The sequence below is a fragment of the Strix aluco genome, chromosome Z, assembly GCF_031877795.1.
Source record: "Strix aluco isolate bStrAlu1 chromosome Z, bStrAlu1.hap1, whole genome shotgun sequence".
Lineage (NCBI taxonomy): Eukaryota > Metazoa > Chordata > Aves > Strigiformes > Strigidae > Strix > Strix aluco.
In genome coordinates this window covers 71,700,697-71,713,865 of record NC_133971.1, presented here as the reverse complement: position 1 = coordinate 71,713,865, position 13,169 = coordinate 71,700,697, and the positions used below count along the sequence as shown (strand labels likewise).

At 40.3% G+C, this 13,169-nt stretch overlaps 1 protein-coding gene across 3 annotated transcripts in view; it reads left to right on the top strand.

Moving 5' to 3' along the window:
* The window catches only part of NTRK2 (neurotrophic receptor tyrosine kinase 2), a 209,187-nt gene that overhangs the window by 109,750 nt on the left and 86,268 nt on the right, over window positions 1-13,169 (top strand). For all 3 annotated transcript variants that reach the window (XM_074812059.1, XM_074812064.1, XM_074812060.1), the window contains one exon: window positions 8,478-8,666. In XM_074812059.1, coding sequence (XP_074668160.1) covers window positions 8,478-8,666 — 189 coding nt within the window. The remainder of the gene's footprint in view (window positions 1-8,477; window positions 8,667-13,169) is intronic.

The following is a 13,169-nucleotide window of genomic DNA, read 5'->3' as shown; positions in this document are numbered from 1 at the left end:
TTGAGGATGTTTTCCTAACATTTTGCTTCAGTCTCTCTTGATGCACTTTTGTCATGCAACTTTTCATTCCTATCCAGCATAGACTTAAAATAAAGATTGTTCACTTCTGTTGGAAGGCTATCCGGGTGTACCTCCTCAGACCTCTGTTTAGTATAAATAAACCCCAATTCTTCAGGGTTTTATCAGGTCTCTGATTATTTCTAGATTTTTCCATATCATGTTTTCAGCTGATCTGCTTGGATAGTTTCATTAGTAGTGCTTTTTTCTTTTAAAAGCATTTCTCCACAATCTAGCATATCTGCCATATCATCTAACCACATCTAACTAAGCAGAATTTAGAAAATTATTCAAGTTGACTACTGCAAATAACTTTGCTGTTCTCCCAGATAAAGACTGACTGCAGAAGCAGCATGGCGAAACTTGTGTTGCTTCTGTACACATTGTAATCTTGTAGACAACAGAGGACCTCATTCCCAGCCCTAAGAATGGGAATTCTAATACAGATTATTCATGAGGAGTATGGAGGGAAGCTATTGTTAATTAAATAGTTTTTAAATTAAATGAAAGGCAACAAGGATTTAATTTTGTCTGAATTATTCTTTTTCACTTGATGCCAACAAACGCATTCCAGCTGATCTTTTTTCTTATTGCAGTGATTTTTCATTGTAGTATTTTTGAAGGATTGTAATTTTACCCACATTTCCAAGATATCCAAACCTGCAGGTGGCTATAATGAATGGTCTTGGTGATCTATATTAAAAAAGATAAATCATTTTTTCTTTCCTTCTTTCACATTTTCTGTTGCCTTATATCCTTACTTCTCTGGCTCACATACTCATATTGATTAATACACTACATCCGTGCTAGATTTTTGTCTCAGGTCTGTGTTTCATTTGACTACCAATAATGAGAGGCCATAAATTCCTCATTCTTTATGATAGGGCACATCATCTGAGCTGCACATACTGAAAAAGTGTCCACAAAGCAGTGGACAGCTGTATAGCCATTCTACAGCTGAAGGAGGGCTGTAAGTCCCAAAGTGCTCTATGGTTCAACAGCCAGAGCTGGCAGCCCTTCCCAGGTCCTGGTCATGACTTTGACAAAGATCCCACCTCCAGCTCTGGGCAAATCAGTGAATCATGCAGAGCTCCTCCTGTCATCTCCAAATTGGGAATAATAGTAGCACGTACGTCACAGAGGACAAACAGTGATGATTTATTGGTTAGGGTGCTTAGGAGTTTGAAGATGTGTAGCAGATTGCGGTTGTGAGATCTGTTATACAAATGCCTCCCATTCTGGCTGAAAGGAGAAGGAAATCAGCAAACTTTGTGCCACAGGCTGAGGCTTCACAGATGGCATCCCTGGGGAGAGCTGGCCCTGGAGTGAAGCTGGGGCAGAGAGGGGTCATTCACCTTTCATCCTGCACAGACGGTACTAGCAAATCCAGTACATGTTAGAGACCTCATCCTTTTTCCTACAGGGTTTTTCAGTGCTGCAGAGGAGGTTTCTTGGGTGAACTGCCTTGCCAGTCTGTCCCAGACCTAGACACCTGTGTCTTTGTCCCTGTGTCCTGTAGGTTCCATGGCTTTCAGGAGGTGACTTGCATTATGAAGGGGTCACATAGGTTATCCTAAGGAGTCCTCCCTATTTGGAAACATCCCTTGCAGAAACTATAACCTCTGGAATGCTCTAGGCGTGTGTGTAAAGGGTTGTGTGAATGTATGCATACAGGGGCGTAGATGAGGCTGTGAGAAGAAAGGCAGCTGAAAGGAACTAACTGGGATTCTTTCACAATCATGTTCCAGAATAAAACTGAGGCAAACAAATATGCAGCTGTGGCTCTTAGGTTCAACGCCACAACAAAAAGGCCTGATGAAATACTTGAGTGGCTAAAATCTGTGTGCAGTCATTTCAGTGGAAATTACCCAGATTGTGTGTTTGTTGCTCTCTAGAGGAGTTAGGCATTTGAAATAAGTTTTCCAGCAAAAGAAACATGCATTTTGGGGGAAAGGCATTTAAGTCAGTGTAACTGACCTTTTGACACCTAGAAACACTGAAAATTTGGTAATGTAAAGCTGAATAACACACCTATTATTTCATTAGACTCAAAAGTAAGCATTACTTAAATTATTCTGTGTAGGAAAGAAAATAATCCATCTCTGTAACTTATTTGCTCTGTATGAAAGTGATACAGTGATAACAACACAATTTAGTCTTCTTGTGAAGCTGCCACAAATGAGGAAAGACAAAACATAGATTTTTCACATGAAAACAAAAGGAAACCACCTTGGATTTTTGATCATCCAAATGAAACATTAGCTCAAAGTGGTGTGGTTTCATTATGATTTTCAAACAAGTGTCTCCACTTTGTTTTGCAATGATTGTAAGTGAACAGACTTTTAAGGGCTGTTTCTTGAGTTTAAATGTTTATTTTCATCTACTTACTTCTGCAAGATACTTCCAAGGAGCCCCCTCCCTTCTGTTATTCAGAGATTGTTAGAAGTGCATGCTGACAGGGAACAGAGACATTTGTCTGCTGAGTGTGGGGAAAGTTCTCTGGCTCTCCATTCTGGTTCCCCCAACTTCCTGGGAGCATGCTCTTGAATGGGAACTGAACTTCTTGGGCAGTGTCAGAAAGTTTCTCTCATCTCATATATCAACAGGCAACAGAGTACAAGCTTAAACAAGCACTGGTGGGTGCAAATCAGTTAAACAGATTAATGATATCTGTCAGAAGATTTGAAATTATTTATCCTCTAAACACCCAAGCCTGGCAAGTTTCAGTTTTCTGAGTCACAGACTTAATGTCTACAATGTGGTTTTTGGCTCAGTGTGCTGCACTGGGATAGAAGGACATGCACTCTTTGAGCTGTGAAGAGCAGTGTGCTTCAGCAGGATGGACCTGGGTATAATGTTGTTTGAGGTGATACTTATTCTGTGTTTTGTCCACCACAAATAAAGGAGGATTAACCTCATAATACTGTTTCACAACTGAGTGTGACACTCACTATTGAGATTACTTCACTGAGGCTAAGACTAATGGCTGTTCTCTGAGGAGCTGGCAGAGGTGAGGATATGTGACAAGAAGGTTCGGTTGGAAGATGGGGAGAGGCAAGAAAAGAGGCTTTGCATAGCTGAACTGCTGAGAAAGCATAGGAGCACCTTGCCTTGAGCTTTCCCTCATTAAAAGCATCAGCAGCTGCAAAGTAAAAACTATCAGTTTAATAAACCCACTCTGGATATGCAGAAGAACCTGACTTTACTTTGAACAGCTCCACCAAGCAAAGTGAGACTAAACTGGTATCTCTTTGGGAAGCTTATTCAGCTGGCTTTGAATTTTTTTTCTTGTGTTCTATTTATGCCTTTTAATTCAATTCCCTGTATTCAGCATGCAGCATTTTAAGAGACCACTAATATAAAATAATGTTTCTATAATTGCATTACTTTCTATTATGCTGGGCTCTCTTATCCAGCCTAATAGAATTGCGTAAACATGATTTGATATCACAGTTGCGTACAGTTGTTGAACTTAGGAATGCAATGGAATATTCAGAGTAAAGCTTATAGCACCTTAGTCAGAAAAAAGTGTGCCAAACCGTGATTAATAAGGTGTCTTCCAGAGGGAGTGAAAGATAAGATAGCTATTCAAGAGTTAAGCTAAAAAGGTATCTGTTCTGGTAAGAAAGTGGAATCCTAGCTTGATAACAGGAAAAATTGAATATCTGCTCTTGCTAAGCATAAAACTTACTTTTTAATCATGCAGAAAAGAAGAACTTAGAATCTATAGCAAATATCAGAGTCTCATGGGCAAAGAAATCTTCTGCAATTGCTTTTTCAGAACACACCTCCCAAAAGGAAAAAGAGAGAAGATTCAGTATGACCTCAAAATTCAGCAGAGGTGATGCTGACTGATGTGACATGCACTTACTGTCCTGCTTTTGACTTGATGGTGTGCCATTACCATGTCACGGCAGAGACTGGTCCCTGTTCCCAGAGGAAGTAAGAGCCAATGCTAGCACAAGGTCACTTGAGAGATTTTCCTAGCAGTCAACGTAATTTTTCATGGGAGGAGCCATGGTTATGAAGGCATCACAGCACAAAATCATCTCTGTAAATAAATGATCCTCTTTACCTGAGCTGCCTTGTAACACTTGACTAAGCAGATGCATCATTGTAACTACACAGCTGCAAGTACAAAGCTAAAACAGGCTGGGTTTTTATAATTATTACTCTTATTGTTTCCCAGTGTGCCTCAGCCATTAGTAGTGACTTCAGGGATAATTGGAGTGATGTATGATGCACAGAAGTGTGTTGTGAGGAGGATGTAGGATATTGTAGCATCCAGGAGATCTTAGAGCTTGGAGAGCAAACATGCAGATTAGATTGTTTATATCTTTGACACAGTAGGTGGAGGGAGAAGTAGATGGTCACAGTTCTCATTGGTGAACATCTAAACTAAAGTCTGAGTATATATGCTGGCAAGACCATGCCAGGTGCAAACAAAACCCATATGTTCTTTCTGATTCTGCATTTGAGAGCCTCTCCTTTTTATTTTTTGCCTGAGCCTGCTTAGCTGAGTCATGCCGTTACTCACTTTGGGACTCCTTCTGTACTTTGAAACACAGGAAGGCTGTGTGGATTATTCCAGTGGCAGCCGGTAGTCAGATGTGTTGCCACAGCCAACTACCTAAGTATTAGCAGAAGTCTGAAATAATGCAAAGCAAAGTGTAGCCCCAACAAACAGATAGGTCTTGGTAGCATGTATGTTAAAACAGCATTAACTCTGATGGTGATAGGAGCAGCAGGAAAGGCTGTATTTTATAATCTTATAATTTTATAAACTCCTTCTCCTGGCCAGAAACATCAACACATCTTGAAAATAGTTAGTTTTATAAAATTTTATTTCTAAACCTAAGGAAACTCACATTTGTTGGCACCACCAATGTCAAGGACAGTGCAGAGATGCACTATTGAAGAGATAGCACAGAAGTGAGTTATATTTTGGGGAGGGATGCTGACACTAGTGAAGGTAAACCATGACCCACACCCCAGCTGTGTTTGTCTCCAGTTTCTGTGGGATGTGCAGTGAGAGAAGTTTGCTGTTTCTGCCTGTCCCCATACCATGTGCCAAAGATCGTTCACAACCTAGGTGTGGGAGGTATTTTGGCTTTATGATAGCTTGACAGTTTCAAATACAATTGGTTTTCTTACACGTCACCACTTTTTCAGAGAGCTGCTGACTTTTGTACACAGAAGGGATTTTTCCTGGGCCTAGGTGATGCAGAATGGATATATTTTTAGCTCAACATCAAAGAGAGAAGAAATTCAGCCCTGCAGTGTGCAGCGCTTATGTTTCTTCTCCAAGGCAGGCTACCATTGCTCATCTGGCACCAGCTTCTGTCTCCTTAAGATAAGGAATACAGTCTAAAAATGAAATTGAGTGAAGATGTTGAGCAGCATATTTGAAGATGGAGAAGGCCTCTGGAGATTTCTTAAAAGCTCAACCTGACTGTGAGTCAGCTACTGGCAATAGCTAACGGCTATTGACAACCCATGACTTCTCACTCCCACAAATGATGTTTTGACTAATATTTTCAAATTTCAGGTGTGAAGCCAACAGCAGATTTTATAAAAACCAGAATCAGTAATAGGTTACTGAGAGTAATTACCATACTCATTCTGCCGTTGACAAATAATCCAGTGACCCCATTTCATCTGGATGAAACCACACTTTAAGGCAATTCAAGAAATTATCCTTTAGTTTGAGCTCAGTGCATATTCAGAAAAGGGCAGCTCTAGCTTCTTGTCCGTACAGGTGATGGCCTCATCGTGCATCTGGAAAACGGTTCTGCGTTACTAGAATATCAGTCATAGCCAGCTGCAGTGCTGGCCTGTAACTGTAATGTGACTTAGTGCATTCAAAAAATGAAATGTAACTTTATGGTAAGTGGATAGTCTGGCAAATAAGCAAGTGTGGAAACAGTCTGTGTACCAGTTTGCTCACACTGATGAAAAGGTCCCAGCAAAAGGGAAGTTTGAAAGGATGTGAGGTCAACTGCCTCTGATACACAAGTATTTCCATCTGTTGAGTTCTCATTGTCTTAATTAGAGAAGAAATATACAGGAAATAAGATTTTTGAACCCAAACAACTATTTCCAAAGAACATTGCCTGAAAGGGATCACTAAGTAACACAGCACAAAGTTCCCAGAGTTTAATTTTTCTTAAACCATTTCATACCGCCAGGAATTGCTTTGGAACCTCATTTTCCAGGTTTTCTTCACCTACATCAGGGACCTGAATATACTCGGAGGCTGCTTCATACCACACAGAAGACTAGTTTTTATCAGTTAGCCTGATTGAGTAAATAGATTTACTGAACAATTGTCTGCTTTTCACCTGCAGCACTTTGAGGTTTATACTGATTGAAAAAATAGTTCGCTGTACAAAATTGGGTCTTGGAGTAGCGCATAAATGATTTGATGAACAGAACAAGTTTCTATTCATTATCCCATTTTAACGTCTAGAAATGTGTAATGGTCACTTTTCCTTGCCATCACTGCGTGTGTGGTGGAAGCAAAGAATGACAAAAGAGCCTCCTCCTGTGCAGCAGAGAGCAGTAGGGCTGAAAAGAACTTAAGAGATATGCCTCTATTAAATACAGAGCCAAAGGAATTTACACATTTGTTGTAAAAGAAGGGCTTTGACCCTCATACTAAAGCTATATTAGGATAAAAGGACTTTATTTTCCAAGAAAATGTGTATTTGTCAGCCTGCTTTTTGGAGCCATTAGCTTGACATTCAGAAAGTTTAGAGATGTAAGGATGATGTCTAGAAAAAAATGAATGCAGTTTTAAATGGGTTTGCACTCTAATGCCACTGCACACAACTCTTGCACACCTGAAAAATGTGTTATGTCTTCATGTAAGTACCTTGTGTGCGATCTGAGGGACCCTTTCCCACAGTTTGTTAGGCTCTGCACTTCATTAGAGGAAACTTCACCAAAAACTCTTAATCCTGGCAGCCTTCCTGGTAGAATCAATCTTTTGAGGATCTGGGTGATCAGTAATGACAAAACCAGCCTTGGTATTAGTATTTCACTTGATAAATTGCAGAGATCTAGGCTTCGCTTACATTTGTCAACAGTGACTTTCCAGTGAAGTGCAAGGTATTTGAAAAATGCCCTCTAATGTTTCAGGCTAGGGGGGAAGTACTTTTTCAAACTATGAGAACATTTCCCTCATGCACCATTAAACCAACTGGAGAGAGGGAAAGCAGAACAGGGGTGGGAGTACACTTGAGTCTCTAAAGGTAGGGTTGAATAGCCACATGCCAAATTATTTGTTTTATTCCGGTGAGCCGTGCCATGAAATGATAAAGTGTTTTTGATAATGATGCAGTGAGCCACAAAAGAGTTTCTTTTCTTTAAAGCTGCCCTTTCTTGGCTTCTGTGTCTGGGACTGCCTTAGTTTTCATTTTGTTCCTTAATTGTATATGTGCTATGGTGGATCCTGCCCATCTTCTCTCATGTCCTCAATGATGTGTCTATAGGACCTGCTGCTGGTCCCCATTCTCTCTCTCTCTCTCTCTGCATCCCCCATCTCTCCTGTAGACACAGATGCCATCTATGTGGTGCGTTACTCAGCTCTGTCTTGCCTCTGCACTGTTCCTTCTGTCCAACTTAAAACTTAGTCTGGGACTTCAACATTTTATCTCTATTGCACTTTTGTTAAAAATATAAAGGACTGAGTGAGAACAAAACAAGAACTGTGACTGAATTACTGATCCAAATAAACCGCTTTCTGGAAGGTGACTAAACTCAAGTATGGATGGGGGAGCCAGTGGGATGTTCCCCTGAGCTGGATGAGCCCCTCTGCAATGACCCCAGATTTTGCAGCAGGGTGGGGTGTGTCTTAACCATTACTCTTCTCAGTGTCTGCTCCATACCTCTGTGACTGTTCAAACTGTCCCCTGGATTTTTGCTTTCAAATGTGTTGTCTTTCAGAAATTACCATCTTCCCACATCAGGATGAGCCCATCTCCTCTGTGTCTTTTGTCTTGTTATAATGCCACCTCAAATGGAGGGCAGGCATTCCCTGGATTTGTGACAATTACTGCTGTGTGATCCAAGTAGGGCATAAGGTAAAAAAGTTAATGTGTGTATTTCGTAGCTTATTTCTGAGAATGACAGAAGGAGTTCAACAAATTTGGAAATCTTCCCCAGTGACAGACGATGCTGGACCCTGACATATTTAGTCTAGGTGATCTACCATACAATAATTTGCTTCACATTCCAGCTCCTAATGGAAAAAACCCACTGTTCTCCATCTGCACCCAGACATATAGAATTCCTGAGGTAAGGTCAATAAGGCACACAAAGAGAACTGTTGACTACAGGGATGGAGAACAAACTAGTCCAAAAAAAAAAAACCAGAACCATGTGCTGAGTTACAGGAAAATCTTTGTTTCTAACTCTAGGTCCTTCTTCAGTTATCAGCAATGACGATGATTCAGCCAGTCCCCTCCACCACATCTCAAATGGAAGTAACACTCCATCTTCTTCAGAGGGGGGTCCTGATGCAGTCATCATTGGGATGACAAAGATTCCTGTCATTGAAAATCCACAGTATTTTGGAATTACCAACAGTCAGCTCAAGCCAGACACCTGTAAGTACAAACAACTGTATGTGTTCCAGTCATTCATTTTACCTGTGCAAGTGCTGGGGCTCCTTAACAGAGCTAGCAGAAGAAAATGGTCTAAATTCCTGGGAGTGGAAGGGTGGGGTAAAAATGTATGCAATTTGTTAAAGGAACATGGGATGAACCGCTTTACGTCTGTCAACACCAAATTCAGCCCTTGTGATGAGTCAATGAAGTCAGCAGTGTTAGGCTCAAAGCCCGATCCATATTTCATCAAAGTCACCAGTAGCCTTTCCATTGATTTCAGTGGTCTTTGGCCAGTCCTGTGCACTGAATGTGTTCTTGGGGAAAAAACAAATCCTGGGTCAGAAACAGAAGTCAGTATTGTTACATGCATGCTTTTAAATTGATTGTATTGGCAATGAACATAACCTAACTTTGAAATCTGAATATTTTTAAAGTTATAAGAATGATAAAGTTAAAACTTAAATTCTTTTAATTTCATTGTATAATTCAACCTCTAGAGCTGGAAAAGGTGTTGAATATTTAAAAGTAGAGCAGGAGGTCACATGATGGACAATAAATGTCACAAACAGATTTTTTCGTATTCAGTTAGAAGCAGGTGAAATGTGAAAAAATATAAGAGTTAAACATAATTAACCATGAATAGTTAAAAAAGAGTATCCTTAACTTCAGATGCTACTCTTCAAACCTAGTAACAGTTTTAGAATTGGACATGTGAAATGTTGATTTTTGAACCAGTGATTAGCATTGCAGCAGATAACTGAAAAAATACCTAAACTATGTTGTGATTGATGGTAACTGCACTGCTTACTATTTTTCATCAGTACATTAAGGTCTTTAAGTGTTGCAGAGAAGGTTGTTCCTGCCTCTTTTTTCATCTTTTTTTTTTTTTGGTGTGTGGATATACATATATTTCTGAAGTGTCACTGGAAGTTTGAACTGTTTCTCTGGGAAGTCACTCTAGAGATTCCCAGTACAGCTGGTGAGCATTGGGCTTGCAACTAAGGGACGCTACATCCTATCTGTATCCTACCCTGAATCATATCGCTTCATAGCACAAACTGTAGTCTAGGGGCTTACTGCCAAGGTCAGAAACCTTTGCTTCCAACTTTGCAAGGCTTAAATGCCGTTAACAGGAATATTTCTTGACCTGTGCACAAGGGCATGCATGCATACATATATTCATGAGTTCTAAGATTGCAAAGACTGATGCTGGACTACCTACCTATCTTGTCAGTATTAATGCTCATCTACATCTAGGTTGTTGCACTAAGAACAATCCACAGAAGGATGTTCCTGCAGTGCAACAGAAGGTCTTTTTCTGCCTTTTTATTGTACATCCCTGATGCTTGCTCTTACGATAGCTTTTTTGTGAGCACTATTTTGTGATTAGAAATGCTCCATTATCTCTTCTACCAGAGGATATTTGAATAATCTGGCCTAGCATATGCAGTGGGAGGCATAAGGTAATCACTGAGTTGCTGATACTTGATCAGCACAAGGAAAATGTTATACAGATGCATTCTGATTAGAACATTAATTCCTGTGAAGAATAGAAGCCACTAGGGAATCAGAAATGGGCAACATGCCCATTAGAGGTCTCTAATGTTATATTAAAGGCCATGCTTTTAAGTATGAGGCTACTGTACCTCCGTTCCCAGCTGCATCAGATAACATTATAATTGTTTAAATAAACATCAGTGACTTTCAGCATTAATGTTGAAACAACATACATGCTGTTCTGGGGAAAAACCCAAACTGTACCAAAACACAGAATTCGCTCACATTTAGTAAGCTGCACATTAAGCACAGACACATTAAATCACAGCTGACTAGTGCTAAGTAAGTCCTGATCCTAAAAATATGTAAGTCTGTGTTTGGTTTTGTGTGCTGCAATGAAACCCACATGGTGTCAGGAAAATTAATCTCAGTACATGAAGTTCAATTTGTGCATAAATGCTTACAGGATGCAACTCAAGACTTTGCTATGGTGCTTTGGGAAGGTTTGTGGGGTTGGTGCTCTGCATTCTGCCACATTGTCATGGTGGTCCCAGTCTTTGTCTTTTTATTGAGTTAGCAGAGAGAATCAGGTAAACTGTGTCAGCATATAAACCAAGGCAGATTTCTCCTACCACACTGAGCATCTGTCCAATAAAGAATGTAACTAAAATTGTCTCAGACAAAAATGGTCTTCCCAGAAATAATTTCACATACGCTCTCTTTCCATCTCTCTCACTTGCTTTTATGATTACAGAGCTGCCCTTGTCCTTTCTTAACCTGCCAACCTCCTCCTGATGTGTATATCTGGTATTTATAAACCTCTAAGCCAAGTGTCTCTCATACCTTTTTCCTGTTTATAATAATGCCAGCTCCAGATGTCATCTGGTTTCTCATCTCCAGCAAGATAATTAGCATTTATATTTATTTACTATCTGGTTTAAGTTCCATTGTCTGCTAGCATTAAACACAGCAATCACTGAGAGTCATGGTGGAAAAGATTCTTAGTATTTAGTGTATGTTGGTCTATGGAAGGAGGTGAGACTTTGAGCTAGGTGAAACTGTAGTTTTCACAGAAGTTGAAGGAGTATGTCTGCCGTGAGTAGCAAGTGGAGTTTCTTTTTTGTTATCTACTTAAGGCATATTTTGACTTTTATACAGATAACCATTTCTGAACACAGTGTATCAAGCTCCATTGCAAACTATTAGAAGTGTATGTGTTTAAAAGATAATTTAAAATTTGATTGTGATGCATTTAGTTTGAAATTCCATCACTGTATCAGTAAATGGATACTTTTGCTACTAAATAACTAAATCCTAAAGAGTGATGGCTTCTAAAGAGGCAATCTCAGGCTAAAAGTTAGAGCACTTTCCTCTTCTTGAGAAACAGCTTTCAAGGTGTGAAATGCAAACTGATGAAGACCAAAGACCCATAGACTTAAGGGCTTGGGTTCCAGTTATTACTCAGGACTGAATTTCTGCCCTAGGTTTCAGCACAAATGCTTATCTGTTAATTGACATAACAGTACAAAATTATTCTTCATCTTCCAACTGGGGTTGGGTGATATTTCCCACTCCTGCTGCTCATCATCTTAACTTTTAAATTGATTGTATTGGCAATGAACATAACCCATTTTCCTTGCCAGCAGACCCACTGATGCTTCTTCAGCACTTGTCTGTCTGACACCCTATCACAGCACTTCTGGGTTTTCCTTTCCCTGCCATGTACGCTTGATTGTTGATGGCTGGTGGGCTCATCTGCCCCTCCAATATCTTGAATACTTCCACCTTGCAAGTTTACAGTCTGTGGTGCACAGACATGTTTCAGACACGTACCAGACTTCTTGGTTCCTTTTTGTGTGAAATCAAAAGGTATTTCGTCTTTGGCAGTGCTTGGCTAGCAGTGACAACTCTGATTACAAATGTGTGAGAGAGAGTCTGCAGCCTGTACGTGGTGAAATGTTCTTTGCACTTAAGTCATTATAAACCAGATTGTGCTGTATTAGCATCAGCCTGCAAACCTCTTGCCTGGGAATTACCAACAGTGTTCGGTTGCTGTGGTTGAAAATTGGGCCATAACTTTGTAGTGAAGTAACATCACCAGGTGCAGAAACCTTGCATGGATGGCAAACCTTGCAAAGATTTTTGTCCCCTGAAATCGACTGAGAACAATGTAATAGCTTGTAGGCATAGATGCTAACTATTGCTAGATGGTTGGCTTTGCTAATCTTGTGAGCTGTCACAGCCCCTAATCTATCTGGTATTTTCATTAATACCATGATATTTCAAAAATTAGTCTTCTACATCTCTGCACAGAAATTGTAGTTGCTAAAGTTCCCAACTGAGTCAACCAGACCTGTTGAAACAGGACAGAAGAAACAAAGCCGTTTTTCCCCATGAAAGGCTACAGACTTTCTTCATTCATCACTTAGCTTGCAGCCTAGTGCTTGGAGTGTATCAGCCCATTATTACTACATTTCCACAATTAATGATGGAAGTGCAGTCAGTAAATAACATTGCTGTGTTGGTAGCAATGTGAAAAGTAAAACCTGAGGAGAGGGCATGCATAAAACATAAGTGGAAGTGCCCAGGTTGAGACTCTCAGGGCAGAATTTGAGTAAAAAACTGCTTGTAGGTGGGTTTGGGATTTTGGGAATCAAATTGTTCTCTACAATGTAACACCCATCTACAAGAGAGGCAGAAAGGAGGATCCAGGAAACTATAGACCTGTCAGTCTGACCTCGGTACCAGGGAAGGTCATGGAGCAGATCATCCTGAGTGCCATTAAAAGTCATATAATGGACAACCAGGGGATCAGGCCTAGTCAGCATGGGGTTATGAAAGGCAGGTCCTGCCTGACAAACCTGATCTCCTTCTATGACAAGATGGCCTGACTATTGGACGAGGGAAAGGCTGTGGATATTGTCTACCTGGATTTTTGAAAAGCATTCGACACAGTTCCCCATAGGATTCTCATAGAAAAACTGGCTGCCCATGGCCTGGGTGAGC